At 47.8% G+C, this 18,784-nt stretch overlaps 1 protein-coding gene across 1 annotated transcript in view; it reads right to left on the bottom strand.

The window, feature by feature from the left end:
• Positions 1-12,017: 12,017 nt before the first annotated feature.
• The window catches only part of LOC144762464 (meprin A subunit alpha-like), a 108,703-nt gene continuing 101,936 nt past the window's right edge, over positions 12,018-18,784 (bottom strand). The window contains exon 14 of the mRNA XM_078647675.1: positions 12,018-12,255. Within this exon, the coding sequence (XP_078503801.1) occupies positions 12,108-12,255 (148 nt within the window). The 3' untranslated portion in view covers positions 12,018-12,107. The remainder of the gene's footprint in view (positions 12,256-18,784) is intronic.

Below are 18,784 nucleotides of genomic sequence, written 5' to 3'. Positions count from 1 at the left end.
GCCTCTGGGCCTGAGGTAAAAGATTATGAGGGGGAGAGAGAACACCTATCCCCCTGGCCAACACCTACAAAAAGTCAGTAGACACAAAAAATTAATAAGGGTATGAGGGGCGAAAAGGGGACAAAATAAATAAAAATTAGGAGGGACTTCGCCAAAAAGCCAGACAGGTCTAACACGTCATCATGTTTGGGAACAATCCAAACATGTGGACACCTGACTGGTGGCCTGATGATCTGGGAACCTGTCCTGCACCCACTAGGAAAGCAAAACATCTGGGGTTGATAACATCAGTACGGTGGTCTCAGCCTGTTTTTTGGCACTCAGAATTATAAGAAAAAGAAAGTTTTTCTTCCGACAATTGTCTCAAGACAGTGGTCACAGGACTCATTATGTCAAGGCTAGACTATTGTAACAGTCCATATATGAATGCCCACAAACAACACATCAACAGACTTCAAATTACAGAAAATGCAGCGGTCAGACCCCTGTCAGGGACTCCAAAATTAATTTCTGTGAAGGAAGAATTAAAACAACTCCATTGGCACCCCATAACACAAAGGGTGTGTTTTAAAGCACTTTGCACTGTTTTTAAAGCCCTCAATGGAGTAGGATCTGACTTCCTGAGGTGAAAATTCCAGTGGTATGTCAATAGAAGGACTCTTCGCTCCGCAGGAGCAAAACAAGTCCTAGTTCCTTCAGTCAATAAAGTTATTTGGGGAGGTAGGAGTTTTATCACCTGCACCTCAAGGGATTGGAATGATCTCCCATTTCACCTGAGGAATCCTACAGACCTCTTCATTCAGAAAGGGGTTGAAAACATTGCTTTTTACTGAGTAGTACCCTCTATCATGATATCCAGCAGTAAGTGCTTAGTGCCAGGACACCCCAGGGTAACCGTGCGCTTTAAAAGTTCAATTAACATAACATAACATATTGTACTTTGGGTGAGGCATGCTCCCCCATACCATTTGTATATCCCCCCCTTGGAAAACCTAGTGCGGAACACTTTTGGATAAGTCCTTATTGCTGCTTGAATGAGAGTGAGTATGCTTATGGGTTAAAGCCGCTTTCTGCTTTCAGTTGGGGTATGACTAAAAGTTGATTTTCTTTATGTTTCTTTCTCCTTTCTTGCATACAGACCGTTCCCTCTGGGTGGTGTTCTTTCTGACGTGGGGCCTATCTACTTGTCCAGTGATATGTGAGAAGACACCAGTCCTTGCAGCCTCTTTGTTTATTTTGTCCATTCCCTTTTTCCCTTATGCATTGTCTACCAAAGCAGTGGTGTTATATGCTCTTTGGGGGTTTACGCATGGGGGAATGGGGGGACTTAATCATCGGACCATCGTCTCCGCTGGTTGGTTCCTGAAGGTCAGTGGTGTTTCACAGTCTGACAGATCCTGACACTACCCTCAACTTCTCAGGATATTCCTTGCAAATAATTTCGCAATTAGATTTCTGGTATGTGAAAGCACCATAATAATCAATTCAGGTTTAACTTAATGGTAACACATCATATTTTGCAACATCATTTGGGCAGCTGCTGTTTGTACTGGTAGCTGTGTTGAATCTATGATTGCTGGGCTCACATCAGCTCCCTTAGTCATTGCAGAAAAAGTGTGTTTCAGGACAAAAACTCTAGGTTTTGGCAGGGCACTAACAAAAATAGTTTTCAAATTAGATCTTCATTGTGTTTACTTTTCTTCTCTGCTAAAGTGACCCTTCACATGTTAAACCTTTTTTGCAATATGAGGAGAAATATGAAATCAGATCACTTTTATTCCACCTCGCTTTTGGAATTTCCATGGTCCAACCAGAAGCCAAGTTTAAGGTTAGTGTTCTAGAAGTGCATCCTTCCGGTCATCCTAGAATGTCCAGTAAAACAGCATTATTTGAGTATTAAAAATATCAGAATTCCTGGACTCATGGAGAATGAGTATTCAACCCAAATCGATATGTTTGACACTGAAAGAGGGTACACATGAGTGAACGTATGTAAATCTTTGATTACCAAGTGTAAGTGCCTGGAGATAGAGCAATGCAAAAGAAACGGTCTTCCTTCAGACCCATCTTCTAATGTCTGTTTCAGTGCCCCTAGCATAACTTAAAAGAAAGCACATCTAAGTCTGCTTAGTGAAAGTTACATGCACTTTAATAAAAGTTTGAAAATGCTCTGTTTTTGTCTTTTCCAGATGCTAGGTCATACCTCTGCCTGTTCCAAAACTGTTGTCCTGAAGAGTGAACTGATCATTGTAAGAAGAGACTATTGACCACGACTTTACCTACTACTGCTGAAGTGCTCCGACATGCTAGCTAGTCTGTCAAGGAAGTGCCTATTGAGTGAAACATCGGAGCTCAGTGTTAAACTTTGTATGTGGATTTAATGAAACATGTATGCTCAGGTCTTATAATCGGCAACAAACTCTTAGGGGACCATGCACAACCACATATCTCCAGCAAGAAATAATCTGCAAGCAGACCTTGTACTTACAACTCTTCTGATCCTCTCCTGGACTCCCACAACCTCCTGAGCATCAGAGGGACCTCATGACAAAGGTGTCAGATTTGTATCAGCTTACCGAGTACCCCACTGGAGGATTGTGAGCTCCATAAAAAAGACTAGGTCCCAAGGTAGAATACTTGAATAGGCGAAGGCGCAAAAAGTATCTGCCTAATACAAGGATTTTGGCAGCCGTGAAATTTGAATTTCTCTCACTCTGATCTTTTCCTGCCAAAACCAACTGCCTAAGCTGGACATCAGTCACTGGCTATCCGGCTTTGAGAGCAGTTTGCCGGATACAGGCTGTAACCGTGTCCTGTTGGAGGATTACCATTTCCAATTCAGAGACATGGGGCCTGATTTAGATCTTGGTTGTATAACCGCCATCCCGCTGTGGTGGCAGTCCCAAGCACTCTGCCAAGCTGACGGAGGTCAGCCCCGTCTTCTCTGTTGTCTAACAGTACTCTGTTGCTGTCATGCAGGTGGTTTTGCGTCAATTCCTATTGTGCTGGCTGTTTCTTGGCAGTTGGGTCCTGACGGAGTGAGGCCATTGTGGCGTGGAGATAGGTAAGTGCTACTCATCATTATCTTACTACACATATAGGTTGTGAATTTGTCATTATTTATATGTAGGGAATGTGCTATGCGCCTTTTTGGTGCATATTGCATGCCACACACAAACAACATACACAAGGGGGGCGTGGCTAGGATGGCCACCAAGACGGACGTGTCTCGGTGAGGCTCCGTAACTGGGCTCCCACCTCGCCTAGTCCCATGGAGTCTAGCTGGTGCTGGCCCACATCCAGTGGTTCCTGACAGCATCAGGCATCCAGTGCCAACGTCCACGCCGCAGACTCGGCCATGTAGGGGCTGAAATATAGATTTTGCAGTGAGGAAGTGGCACCGAGCATAAGATGGCGCCCGCCTGAACCGTGGCTTCCCGCCTTGACGGTTGACTCGTCATGGGCTTGCAGATCCCCGGCTGCGCCGCATTGGGCTCCTGATACCATAAAGAAGATGTGGATAGAGACGGCGCATAGGAAGAATTAACATCGGCCCTCCGACACTGAGGGCGCTACTTTACTCCCTCCCGGGAGCAGCGGGAGCCCTGGCGCGGCTGCTCATAAACGCCACCACCCTACCTCTGACGCGCCCGACGAGCGGCGGAGGCCTCCCCTTGCCTGGGGCCCATCGTGGAGAAGTAGCAGGCTGCATGCAACAGCGGAAATCGGGAGACGCGCATTGCCATGGAGCGCAGCTACCACCTGCCCCCGACTGCACCAGGCACGCGGGGCCAGTCTGCCACTTACCTGGGGAGCTCTGTGGCATGCCTTCAGGGACCCCGGACTGCCGCCCAAGCCCAGGTGAGCCCGTGCGACGGTGGCGGTGACCTGGTGAAAGACTTTGCACACCTCGCAACTATAGCTGGAGGTCGCGGCCATAACGCCGCCTGCATGATGCTAATATGGCGGCCTATCGCGCCCCCGCCTAACAGCCTGCATTAATAAACGGTGACCCCTAGGGACTGCGATGACCACCGATGGGGGCCCAGAGGCTCTGCCCCAATACAAGACCTTAAAACAGAGGCTCGCCCAGCCTCTCTATGGGCTGGTGGGGCCCGCGGAAGACAAACGATGCGCCAACTCTGATACCACCCCTCACTGCCGAGCACTGGAGCGGGGCGGCCCCTCGACCAAGATACTGCCAATCCCTGTGAAGGGACACAACGGGGCCTCCGGTGACTGAGATAGTAGTGGGGCCCCTACCTCCAGGACAGGCCGATTGTGCACCTGCGGCTGCGAGGCACCAGCAACCGCAGATGCCGGATAAGCCACGCAGTTTGCCGCAGTGGGTGCTTGGCTCACGGGTGTCTGCATCACGCCAGCCCACGCACCCAGATAGTATCACCTGCTGGGCCCCCAGCTGGGCGAAGAGATACCATCAACCGGAGGAACCTCCCCCACCACCCATTACCAGCAGCAGGAAGTGTCCAGGTTGCGCGGTGACTAGCTAAGGGGCACTGCGCACGCACCAACCGATCAGGACAAGGAAGACCATAGACTGACGCCAATTCCAGAAAGTTACGTTGGGTGGGTCTGGGAGATTCCCTCCCTTCCGGCGGCCTGCGGCGAAGGAACCCCAACTGCCCAACGGACAACACTCGCCTTCTGGGGCACCCGAAACCCACAATCAAATCTAAGTTCTGCCTCCCCCCAGAGCCATTTCCATCCGCACGGTACACTGCGTAACAGCTAGACACAATGCCAAGAGACCCGCCATCGGCTAAGACAGCACCTTACCCTGGTAATAATACCCTCTACGCTCGCGCGGTCCCCTACAGACAACATGGGCAAACCCACAGCAATGGCGCCGGCCCCAGGTGTAGCATCAGAAGCTTCTACCAATCATTCCAGTGGTGCCCCCAAAGCCGATGGACCGTCAGCGGACAGCTCCCTATCGGCCAAGCTGGACAAGGTACTTTTGGCAATAGAGCAGTCCAGGCTCTCCATGGAACAACAATTGGTCACCCTCACAATGGACGTTAGCCTCCTCCGTGATGACCACCGAAAATTATCTGACAAGGTCTCAGACAATGCGAGAGCAGTCACTGACATCCAACCCATGGTGCAGACACACCAGGACGCGATACGAACTCTGGTGGGCCCCGTGTCCACCATGGAAGAACGCATCGATGATCTGGAAGGGTGATCGCGGCACTGCAATATCCGCGTTCTTGGCCTGCCGGAGGGAATTGAAGGATCTGACGAAATGGAGTATATGGAGACCTGGATCAAGTCATTCACCCACGGTACTTAACGGACAACATTCTTCTCCATCAAAAGGGCGCACTGTGCTCCGGCGCGTCGTCCCCAGCCAGGAGCCTTGCCACGCCCAATGCTGGCAAAATTCCTACACTTCAGGTACCATGATGCGGTGCTCCGGGTAGCCCGCAGACGGGACTGCTCCGAGTCGAGAACAAAACCATCATGATCTTCCCTGACTACTCCCGAGCGGTCAAGCGCCAAAGGTCATCCTTTCTGGAAGTGAAGCGGTGTCTACGGGCAGAAAAAATACAACACTCCCTGCTTTTCCCTGCCCGCCTTAAAGTCATACACGATGGCACTACTCACTTCTTCGCGACCCCAGAGGAGGCAACTGATTGGGCGGACCAGCACTGTGCTACGGGCCATCGGGCAGAACGGATCCAGGAGCAACACGTGAGAGCAACAGGTCCCAGAAAGACAACGCTCACAGCGATGCAACCGACCGGTTGCCTCCGCATAGCTTCCACGCATCGTGGGGTCCCCGGATCTGGAACAAATAGTTCAGGAGAGACGTAAAGCCCTGAAGGCAGTGGCGGGCCTCTGTCCCGCCTCCCCTGGAACAGACATTGAACAGGCTCCCCACATATTTACATCGGAGGAGGAAGTGGACAGTGAAACGACGCAATCCGGAGTGGACTCTGTGGCTCTGCCCTCGGTTACCCCACGAACGGCAGACGACTTGATATGACTGGACCCTGGCAACATGCTGAGGATTTAGGGCGAGGGGCGATGCCCTCCGCGTACTGAAACAGATAGCCCTCATAACGCATACACCTTCCCGCCACCCTGAGCTTCATCTGCCCATATGCATATAGGCAGACCAGCAGACAGCCATAGATTGCGCGCATAGCCCACATGTTGAGATCCCTCGCGGACACAGGCCGTCGCCCCTACAATATGTTGATGCGCTCGCACTAATTGAGAGCTAGTTTGAACGTATCGCCCTTGACGATAGGTCCCCCATATTAGGGCGGGTTCCTTTTGCCCTACCCCAGTTTCCCCTTCCCCCGAACATACCTACTTCGCACTGTGTCCCTGCCCACAAGCCGCTGAGCAGCTGCGCTGACGCCCTAGTAGTGCGGGCATTGAGGGAATGTGTTAGAGCTCAGGACTTCCGGGGAGCCCACTCGCCCATCCTGCCCTATAAAGCTTATGCATGTACCGATGGCACACACTGGTAGCATCACCATCCTTACACTGAATGTGCACGGTATGCACACCACGCCCAAGAGATACTCAATATATGCTTACATCAAACGCCACCGTGCACAAATTGCGTTCATGCAGGAGACTCACCTTACAGCAGAGGTGGCACAACTGCGCAGGTGGTGGAGGGGTATCATATGTGCCACTACATATTTGGCCTTCGCTCAGGGCGCCCTCATATGGGTACGTCCCGGTGTTCCATTTCAGGAGCAGTCTCACACCATTGATCCAGCCGGTCAATACGTTCTGTTGCAGGGACGGTTGGACGGTCAGGTAGTGCTGCTCGGGAGTATCTATGGGCCTAACGTAGACCAAAATAAATTCTGGGACACGCTCTCCACCCCCTTAAGCACATACACACAAATTCCCTGGATCCTAGGTGGGGACTACAGCTGCGTGCAAAATATAACACTGGATAGAACCAATCCCCCCATCCGGCATCCCCTATTGTAGTGCAGGCAAAACGATTTGTAGCATGGACACAACACTGGTCCCTTGCAGATGCCTGGCCCACTATCAGACTCTACTCGTTCCATTCGAGGCCTCATGACCTTAGGGTGCGCCTGGACTGTTTCCTCTGCTAACCCTTTCCTACCTATTATTTCAGATGCGGACTATCTAGGCAGAACCATATCGGATCACGACGCCCACACAATAACTGTTAGATGGCGCCCGCCGCATCCCCCTGTCCCTACTTGGAGCCTCCCTAGGGACTGTCTTGACGACCCGGTTTTTAAACAAACTCAAGCGGACCACATATGCCATTACTTCCAAGAAAACGCAAACACTGCCACTACAGGCGCGCAGGAGTGGGATGCCTTTAAAGTTGTAATGCCTGGCAACTGCATTCGTCACATTAGGGGAGTCGACGGGTCCTAGAGCGTGATATCCAAAGTGCAGAACGAGCGCTGGCCAATCTTACCAAAGAGGTCAACCCGGATAACGCCACGCCGGCCCAGATTGCTAGCGCTAAAACTGCCTATGAGGAGGCGCTGGCAAGTGTGCGCCAATACAACTTTGCAGCGTATGCGGCTCGCATCCATAACGAGGGAGACAGGGCGGGCACATTATTGGCATGGCTCGTTAAGCAGGACTCGACCCTTCCGCCCATCACCGCCATCCGTAACGCTCAAGACACTCTTTTATACTCGCAGGACTTGATCCTACAAGCCTTTCAAGAGCACTACACACTATTATATGCCAGTCCCATCCAGGCACCTGAGGAAACCCTTTCCTATTTTCTAGATCGATTCCAGCTACCCCACATAGACCGTGACACCCGCCAAGACTCGACGGGCCCATCAAGGCGACGGAAATCAGACATGCAATGAAGGCGTTAGCTACCCGCAAGGCCCCTGGTTTAGACGGCCTTCCACTAGAATTTTACCACGCCTTCGCATCCCAATTGGTCCCCCAGCTGGAGTAGGTGAGGGTGCTTTACCCCAATCCATGTCCGAATCAGTCATAGTGTCCCTTCTTAAGCCAGATAGAGACCCCCACCAACTGGGCTCCTATCGGCCCAAAGCCATACTGCCTGCGGACTATAACATTTAAGGAAAAATTCTGCCGGATAGGTATGCCACGGTCCTCCCGCAGCTGATCCACCGGGATCAGAATGGATTCGTTCAGGGCAGAAATACCTCGTACAACATCCGGCAGCTGTTTCACGTGCAGGATCAGATACGAGATCGATTCTCCTGGGCAGAGTGTCTGGTGTTGGATCTCTAAAAAGCTTTCGACACCGTCTCGTGGGCTTACTTATTTCAGGTCCTGCAGCGAATGGGCATAGGACCCCTTCTACTAGCCTACACTAAGCTCATGTACTACGCTCCTAGCTCCAGAGCGAGGCTTGGCCCCTTATTTCTGCCTCCTTTCCAGTCCACCGGGCACCAGGCAAGGTTGTTCACTCTCCCCCCTATTTTTTGCCATGGCAATGGAGCCCTTGGCAATTCACCTCCGTGCCGTGGGTGAAGAGTGGGGCATCCCAATCGCCAATTCCACCCATGCAGTGTCACTACACGCTGATGATGTGCTCATTTATGTCCAGGATATTACAGCAGACCTATCCCTATACTTCGGATTTTGCAAGACTTCGAGGAAGTGGCGGGACTCAAAGTCAAGTGGCCCAAATACACTGTATTTCCCTTGATGCAGGCCCTGAACCAATGTTAGTTACGACTAGGTAACGCGGACATCTCATGGAGCCCCCAAGCGGTCAGATACCTAGGAGTTAGGCTATATCATACGCCGCAGGACATATACAAGGGCAACTACCACAAACTGATGGCTGGCATTAGGTACTCCCTCTATTTTTGGAAAGATCTCCCACTGGCAGTCACAGGGAAGATAGCGGTCGCAAAAATTATTCTCGTTCCGTGACTGCTATATTTTTTTCCAATCTCCTGGTGGTTCCCCCACGATCCCTTTTTCGCGAGCTCGACACCCTGCTGGGGGTTCTCATCTGGGGCTCCAGACGCCCGCATATTGCCCTTGCAAAACTGCAACTGCCCCTTGACCAAGGAGGGCTAGTGGCCCCATTCTTTGAGGTGTACTTCTTGGCTGCCCAGTTGCAATGGGTGTCCCGTTGGATGGCGGGCAGGGCACAAACGGATCTGATCACCACGACCAGGCACATTTAAACCCCTACTATCTACCGCATGCTACTACCAGGGGCTGCGCCACCGCGACTAAGCCGCTCCAGGTGATGACTGCACGCGCCTGTCTAACACGCATTCACAGAATGCATCGGGCTGCACCTCCATACTCCCCGCTTCTGCCACTAGTAGGGTTCCCCAAAGGCCGGGTACACTACACAGAGAGAATGCTACACATATGGACTGACTATGCCCTGACCGACGTAGGGGCGCTGTATTTTAATGGACTCTTACAGACAATCGAGGAGCTTGTGAACAACTTCGGACTCCACAGGGGACAGTTCCTATTGCATAGACAGCTCCTAGAAGACTGCCACAAGCAGTGGCACGCGATTGACGCGGAACTCCCCACACATCCAGTAATTCATGCAATCCTGCAGATGGGTCCACCTGGATATATAAAGCCATACGAACCCTTAAACAACCTATACTTGCACCCCTCAGAGAAAAATGGGAAACCGACTTTCGCAGACCACTGCATGACAGGGAATGGACTAGGGCACTTGAACATACCAAAAAAGTATCCCGCAACTACCGATTCAAAAACATACAATTGCACGTTCTGCATAGGGCTTACCTCACTCCCACAAAACTACAGAAGTATTTCCCAGGCAGCTCCTTCGCCTGATGCCTGGAGCCCAATGCCTCATTTTTAAACATGTTATGGGATTGTCCATCACTTCACAGTTACTGGCATACGATCCACACTGCCCTTCGAATGGTCACAGGGCTACGGGATCTATACACATGGGAGGCTAGCGCCCTGGGTATTCATAAGCGACACAAGCACATGAAAGTAGAGAGACGATTTGCCTCCTTGGTGCTCCTTCTGGCCAGACGGTGCATCACTATGCCATGGAAGGCACCGGAGGAACCTCCCCTGGCGGCACAGGTGGGCGTGGTCAAAAAGTGTGGTACGGCGGAAGAAGGACTTTTCCGAGCAGAGGAAGTCCAGGGAATCCACAAACATCCAATTTCCATGCCCTGGGCAATGTTACTTCATTCCTTTGCGCAAGAAACAATAACAGTGGCAGGACCACGGACGATCGGTTCCCCCGGGGCTCCCATGGCCCATGAGACTACCCAGGGGGGCGTACAAGGGGCCCAGATACAAGACAGGTCAAAATTGCCGGCCACGACTGACTTATCATCACGCCCTCATGCGGGCAGCGATCAGTGATCCCATCCACCCTCTCCCCCGCACCGGCGTAGCTCCAGTATGATACCCCGCAATGGTACAGCTCTCAGGCGAATTACTACACATAACTATTGTATGAGACACAGTGCACCCCAGTTTTAGATATCCCCAGTTTTTTCAAGGTTAACACACGGCTGACATCCCATACCCCTATGATACAGTGCAAGGGGGGAACAGACACACCCCACAACCCCAGCAAGGAGCTGCGGCAACCCTTTAAGCTTGTTAGCTATAATTAGACACAGACCTCTTGGGACTGTTGCCGGCTAAAAGACTGAGTAAGGGCCTTCATACTTTAGGACTTTACACTCTAATGTCAACAAAGAGCACAATTGTGCGATCTTGCATGTCAGTCAATATCAACTGCATTATCAGATGTGTTGTATGTACTATTAAATAAAGGCCAATAAAAATGTTTTACAAACAAAAAAAACAACATACACAAACTTTGAATGCACACCCACAAGCACCACAAGCACAACACCCCCAAGCACCACAATAACAATATTTTTTTTAGGTGTCAATATATGTGTGTCCATTTTACCTTGATGAGTAGGAAAATGAACACTACTGCATTACACCTAAGAAAAATGCTGCATGTAAGAGAAGTGCAGAAGTACAAGAGCCTTCAGCAATTGTCAATACACGATACATAGGACAATTTACAAGTAGCCTATCGTAGATCTCAGTGACAACGGAGTTGTTTGGTGTAGTAGTGGAGTCAGTGCAGCAAAGGAGGGACCTAGATGATAGGGGACAAGACGGAAACGGAAGAGGGAAGCAGGAAGAAGAAAAAAAGGTAACTTTTTACCTCATTTGCTTTGATTCCGCCAACTCGAAGTAGAGGGATTCCCGCCACAGTTGCCACAGTGGAAAGGCACATTGTAATTGGGAAGGCGGGGATCTGAGCTGCAGTCATGCCGACAGACGCATCTGCCTATACCGCTCAGAATTCCTGGCGGAGTCGGCGGGACTCTGGCAGTCTTTTACTATGGGCCAGCCAACATCTAAATACGGCCAACAGACCTCCAAGTCGGCGGGCGAGAAGACTGTCAAAAAAGCAGCGGCGGGACCTGATCTGCCAAAATCAGGCCCTAAGTCAGGAGATAAAATCTTTGATTGTAGCAACCCATTTGGTGTATCAAACCTGCAATCCATCATGGTTGGCCTTTAATTGCGCCTAGTCCCTAGCCAACTGTGAACAATGACCACTGATTGGCGCTTAATTTTTTCTTGGTGCTTTTTTACTTAAATCTTTAAAAATGCAAATATATAGTTCCCTTTATTTGGCATTTGTCATTTTGGTGTCATTTTGCTAATTATATTTTTCTCTACTTTTACAAATTGGCTGTGGGAACTTAATGTTGCTGAGTTTTGGCTTTGCAACTGTTATGTTACTGTTAAATGCTTTGAACATATTCCTAAATTAAGCCTTTGTGCTCTGGGCCACAGCCACCAGTGGTATCAGCCAAGGTTCAAATGACTGAAAGTGTGCTTTAACCTTACAAGTTTGTGGCCTTTTTTTGTGTTTGACTCACCTCTACCAACATTAATAACCCAGTTATATAAAAGTGCAATAGAAAACAAATAAAGGAAGTCCTTCATAGTGTTCACCATTACCAATAACAATATTGCCCTTTATGTTTTATATTTCTTTATTTTTTATTACTCGGAAAAGGACTGGAGGCCAAACATTTTAACTTTTTTAAGCTTCTCAAATTCAATGTTTATCTTCTTTTCAGCACAACAAGTATAACAATGGTCATCATTATTGTTCCAGCAATGCCACCAGTGATAATACCAAGAATATTCCCATGGATTTGTGTTGTCTGGCATTGCTCACCAGTGTAGAACATGGTCTGCCCAGAGGCACACCTAAAAATGCAAAGAGAATTAGGGATTAATCAGAGATTATCACAGGTAATGTAAAATACTTACAGTGTAGCAAGGTTGGCAGTTGCCTACCCATTAAATCACTTAAACAGTCAAAGAAACAATTTTCACCCTGGAAAATGGTTGCGCAGTATCACAATGTCTGATATTAAACTAGTAGTTCAAATAATTTAGGCAAGCCCAAAGTACATGTTTACATACACATTAACTCTCCTTCTATAAACACCATAATTTTACTGTGGCTGGACCTAAAAGGAGATATATGTACTAAAACTAAACCACTGCCTAATTTATTTGTCTGGATTTACAATGAAAACCCCATTCCTATTGGATTTGTCAAATAGTTCAAAATGTAAAGCCTCCTCCCATCATGTTTACAATGTGCAATACCCTCCTATTGACTACATTCAGAGTACCTAAAGAATCCCCTTCCTATTGCATTTTCAGAGTTCACAATATAAATCTGCTTCTTATTGCATTTGTCAGAATGTCCACTGTGGAAAGCCCCTGCTCATGGTATTTGGCAAAGGAGTTTATAAAGTAAGATAGCTTCCTATTCTATTTTTCACTGAGTCCAGAATATAACCGGACTTCATTTAGGTTTTTGGCAAGCAGTTCCATGAAGGTCAGTTAGCTTTCACATTTGCTTTTACAACAATAAATAACTCAGGCTTACTGCCCTTGTTATAATGTTTCATAAAAACACAGACCAGACCTATGGTAACTGATATAAGCTGTCAAACTGACCCAATTACACCTACAACCCTGATCATTGGCTAGCCACCATAACCAACCCAGTCTACGGCATTGGGCATAATATGTGCAATACAAGTGCTCTTTTTCAGCAGAAGCGTACGACGTATGCCCAATCAAACCCATTAGGGAGAAAAATCAGCATGTGCCATAGCACCTCTCTCTGTAGTGCCTCTTTTTCTGTTGATGATATACTTTCAAACGTCTGCTGCGATGTGACTCAAGGCGTACAGGTGTGTGATTCTGCCATAGCACCTGCCGTAAGGACACCTATACACGTTATAAATCATTCATGTGTTTTAAACTAATCTTAACAAACAACATATATTGAATAAATGAATGGCCGGATGATATGTGTGACCATACTGTCAGGGCACTCCACCATGAGTGCAGCTACTGTGAAGCTGGGCATTTCAGCACAAATGGAAAGGACACAATCCTTTGAAGATAGGAGAGTGGCTAAATTGATAGTTTTGGTACCTGTGGATTTGGGTTCAAAACCAGGTGTTGGCACGCGTAGCACAGAAGAACTGAGAAAATCAAATATGTAGGGAACATCAGAAATGGGTCGGCATATGCCCTGGGCATGACCTGAATACGGATAAACTCCTAATACACACATATTTCATTTCATAAATAGGCCAGGCATAGCAGTAGTGACCTTTAAACTTGAGAGGAGTGAGGACCTTGAAGGCTAAGGCGTCAGTTTCCCTAGAAATTGCAATGCTACATTAAAGAGGGGGAACCCTAAATGTTGCGTGTATGTTTATTCTAACCCCAGCGGGTGGGCGGGCAGAAAGAACCTGGGTAAATTAGTGCCTGCACGACATGTGCTGGAGTCTGTGTCTTGTTTCTGATATGTAAGGGTATGTCTGCTAACAAATTAAGGCGGTTCCGGCCGTGGAGGATTGCACCACTCAAGGAATATGTGAGACCTCGGGGAAGGAAAACTTTCCTTTCCCACGATGGTATAGCAGTGCAATGATTTATGAAAGCGGAGCTTCACTCAGAGGCCCACTGGAGGGTTTTATTTTGTCCTTAAACAACGTGAAGAATGCAGAACCCACTGAAGGGTGAATAAGTATTTGGGAAGTGAACTACATGTCCCAGTGTGCATGGAGAGACAAACCATTATGGAAGGCACACCGGAGGCCTATAAATGAATGAGCACACAGAGGACTGTGTTCACCAAGCACTGCTGCACTTTTACGAATTACCCTGGAAGAAGAAGCATGAAGCTTTGAAACGCGTAGGTAACAGGACTGCAAAAATCGAGGTGAAATTCCGCTTTCATTTGTTAATAAAAGGCTATGAACTTTGCTGCTGGAGAGTACGTCCTTACAGCAGGGCAAACTTGGAAACAATATATATATATATATATATATATATATATATATATATATATATATATATATATATATATATATATATATATATATATATATATATATATATATATATATATATATATATATATATATATATATATATATATATATATATATATATATATATATATATATATATATATATATATATATATATATATATATATATATATATATATATATATATATATATATATATACGGTTCTTTTACCTTTTAAATGTATAGAGGAGTTGGCCTAACGGATAAGGCGCTCGACCTCGGACCTGGGGATCTGGGTTTGAGTCTTGGTAACGACGCCAAACATCCTGTGATTCTGGGCAAATCACTTAATCTCCCTGTGCCTAACAAAAATTAATGTGTGTCCTCATGTAACGTAACTGGTGCTATGTAAAGCGCTCTGATACCTGATTCAGTTTAGGTCATGTTCGCGCTATATAAAACTCTGCAAAATAAAATTTAAAAAATAAAAAAATATGGTGGCCGTCTGCATAGCCTATGTCCTTCTGCTGCAACTGCCCTTTCCAACGCTGTATTGGGTGTTGTGATTGGTGCTGTGGTTACTAAGATTACCCGCCTCAAAGGTTTGGGCTCTCTCTTTACCAGGGCTGCAGCTGGGCCTCAAGCGGGGGAACAGGAAAATGAGGCTGTCTGCGTGGACAATTACTGCAGCCTCTCTTACTCGCTGTCACTCAACTCTCTCATTAAACGGATTTACCCACGGCTGATAACTCTCTCATTCAACGACATTACACGTGCCTGCTAACATCAACCAGGGCTGTAGGCGGGCTCAGGCGGCAGGTCACTACACCAATTACACGTGCCTGCTAACATCAACCAGGGCTGCAGCTGGGCCTTCTCCGTCCCTATTCTAATGAAACAAAAAATGTCTACCGCGAAATTTTAAAATAAATTGCCCTTGCCAAATACACACATTACACACATTCTATTTCATACCCGGACAACGTCGGGACGGGCTTCTAGTATATATATATATATATATATATTACCTACTGGCGGTCGCCAGTAGGTATATATAGTTAGGATTTTTTCTCTATGGGATTTTTGAAAATTCTATGTCTAATAACTTTGGCGTTTGTGGACGGAATTGGCTGAAATTTTCAGGAAAATGGCACATTTTGTTTCTGAGCAGCCCTTGAAAATTTGGGGGGGTTCGTCAAGGGGGGGCCGAGAAAAAAGGGGGGTCCCAAAACGTGTTTTTAACATTGAGTTTTCCATAGGGCGGTTGGCCTCACTTTTAGCCCGAACGGCTGAATGGATTTGCACGAAACTTGGCAAAATTGTAGGGACTGGTAGCCCGATGTGCCTTTGCTAGGTCTCAATATATGTGCTTCAGTGGATTTTGAGAAATTAACGTTCAAAAAAAGATATATATCTGTAACAGCGGACCGGGCAGCGCTCCGGTTCGCGGACTTTTCGCGGTACGGAGCTTTGTGAAGCGAAGCTGATTGGTTCTCCGGCGTCTGTGAACATTCCAAACAGTCCGTAGCGGCCGCCATCTTGTCTCTCGGTAGGATCGAGAGACAAGAGGAGGCCAAAGCGAAGGGGCAAATGACCATAAGGGGGCATAGTAGATCCTCGCTGACCCCCTAGGTTTGATGTGGAGGTTTTAAAAGGGCCCCGCGGGGCAAAAAAAAATAATAATAATAATAATCGAACGGCTGAATGGATTTGCACGAAACTTGGTAAAATATTAGGGACTGGTAGCCCGATGTGCCTTTGCTAGGTCTCAATATATGTGCTCCAGTGGATTTTGAGAAATTAACGTTCAAAAAAAGATATATATCTGTAACAGCGCTCCGCTTCGCGTAACGGAGGTTTGCGAAGCTGATTGGTTCTCCGGCGTCTGTAAACATTGCAAACAGTCCGTAGCGGCCGCCATCTTGTCTCTCGGTAGGATCGAGAGACAAGAGGAGGCCAAAGCGAAGGGGCAAGTGACCATAAGGGGGCATAGTAGATCCTCCTTGACCTCTTAGGTTTGATGTGGAGGTTTTAAAAGGGCCCCGCGGGGCAAAAGAAATAATAATAATAATAATCGAACGGCTGAATGGATTTGCACGAAACTTGGCAAAATTGTAGGGACTGGTAGCTCGATGTGCCTTTGCTAGGTCTCAATATATGTGCTTCAGTGGATTTTGAGAAATTAACGTTCAAAAACAAGATATATATCTGTAACAGCGCTCCGCTTCGCGGAGATAAAATTATCTCTGTATTACCTAGCTGTTGCTAACACCAGTTAGCGACGGCTAGTAGGAGATAGCGACCATCTTGGGCCCCACTTTGCATGTGAGTGATATTTATCACTAATGACATGCAAAGTGGGCATGCCAAGATGTTAGCGACTGGAAACAGTCGCTAACATCGCTATCTCCTATTACCAACTTTTGGAAATATTCGCGATAAGCGCGAATATCTCCAAAAGCTACCACCTGCCCTGAGCAGTTCTTAGCCATGTTATCCAATGGGAGGTGGATAACATGGCTAAGAGCATTAGCTCGGTAATGCATGAATATCGCTGAGTTTACAGCGATATTAATGCATTGCGGTCGTTTTTTATCGTATTTGCAATAAACCTTGATAATAGCAAGGTTTATCTGCGATAATTTCTGAAGATGCTTAGCGGTAAAAAATTCGTTGCTAAGCATCGTTAGGGATAAATATCGCTTAACTTTGGTAATATGCCCCAACGTCTGTTAACGTTCGATTCGAAGGAAATCAGGAAGTGTTGAAAAACATTGTCTGCGCCATCTTGCCTTTTTTCAAATGCCACACTTTTGTCGTGCACAGCAGTCATTTTAGATGCCTTGACCAGACCCACTCTCTGCACGCTGTCGATCCTTAGCATGGCTCCCCACCCTCGCAAGCATCTCCCCCAGGCAGTGGTCACCCCCGCTCTCTGTCTTATGCATGGGTAATAAACCACCCCCCATCTGCGCTGCTCTTCACTGAGAATCACACCCTGTGCCCGCCCGACACCTCCCTTTCGCCCTATTCACTACCGCACCCTCTGACACTCCTTTTCCTCTGTGTCCGATTGTCCAGGCCGGTCCTAGGGTATCAGCTAGCCCTGCAGATGTAGTTTATGGCCCCAGCTGTAAAGAATCACCCCTCTTCAAAGGAGTTATAGTAGATCAAGGCCCACACTCGATGAGATCCGTCACAGCAGACGCGTTCCTATTATCTGAAAACCATCCTGTATTGTGATTGGGGAGGGGACCGAGCCTGAAGCGGAAGATTCCAGGGATGACTCTTTGTACATCAAAGTTTTTACAATTATGTGTCACATTAAAAATATATAGCACTCCAACAAAGTAGTAAGATTATAAAACTTTAATAACTTATAAATATATACAAGAAAACAAAAACAGTAATAACATATAAACATTTTTAGGGAAAAACAACGAAGTAGCGGTCGGCTGTGCGAATAGTCCCAACGCAGCACAACGTCCAGATTTCACTGATTTCCGCATCCGGCGTGGGGCGTCGCGGGGGGTGGGTCATCAGTAGCAAACTGTTGTGCGAATAGTTCCAAGGCAGCAGAACGATGGCACCAAGGTGATGTCCAGTAAGTTGCCGCACTGGTTTTGGTATCCTACAATGCTGCTCCGAATAACGGCGTGGGGCGCCCCGGGGGAGGCGGCGTGAACGGGCCTCTCCAGGTGGAGTCTCGTCTGTTCTAGTGGGGCGCCCCTTTACCGTTTCAGTTGCCATTCCGTCCGCTTTTGGTCCACTGTGTCAAAAGCCGCAATTCAGCTGAGTTGCGCCCACTCTTGCGGTGCAGCGATAGGCGGCTGTCACAGGACTCTCAAAATGGCGGCAGGCTGTTTCCTTTTTGGGCCTGGTCCACTGAAATGGCCCTGGGACACCTTGGAAATCGGACGCTTGTCTGCTAGGTCTTGGACCCCATTCTCGAAAGCGTCCCCTCCGCCTTGAGGATTCATCAAAAGTTTTGGGGGCCCCCGACTCCTGCAGGCTTCTGGTGGGGAGCGGCTGCCATGATTGGTCGCGGAATGACTACGACGGAGCCACGAGATGGTGGTGCTTTCATGGTGACGCCAGCTTCAGTCTGAAACATCCAGAAACAAGGTGGGGCTTTCATCGTTTGGGGAAAAAAAAAAGTTTTCATCCAATGAAAAGTGTTGTTTTTAGGTCATATGATCAAGCCTTCCATCATTAGGAAACCAAAAGTAAAATGAACCAATGAAAAGTTTTATAAACAAGTCACATGACCTGTTATGCGGCATAGGGTATAAAATGCGGAGAAAATACGTTGGCACGTGAGGCGGCGTCAGTAGCGGACCGATGTGCGAATAGGCCGAAGGCAACACAACGCGCCAAGATCCGGATGGC

The sequence above is a fragment of the Lissotriton helveticus genome, chromosome 6 (assembly GCF_964261635.1).
Source record: "Lissotriton helveticus chromosome 6, aLisHel1.1, whole genome shotgun sequence".
Taxonomy (NCBI): Eukaryota; Metazoa; Chordata; class Amphibia; order Caudata; family Salamandridae; genus Lissotriton; species Lissotriton helveticus.
The sequence above is the reverse complement of the archived record's forward strand: the minus strand, read 5'-3'. Positions and strand labels throughout refer to the sequence as shown.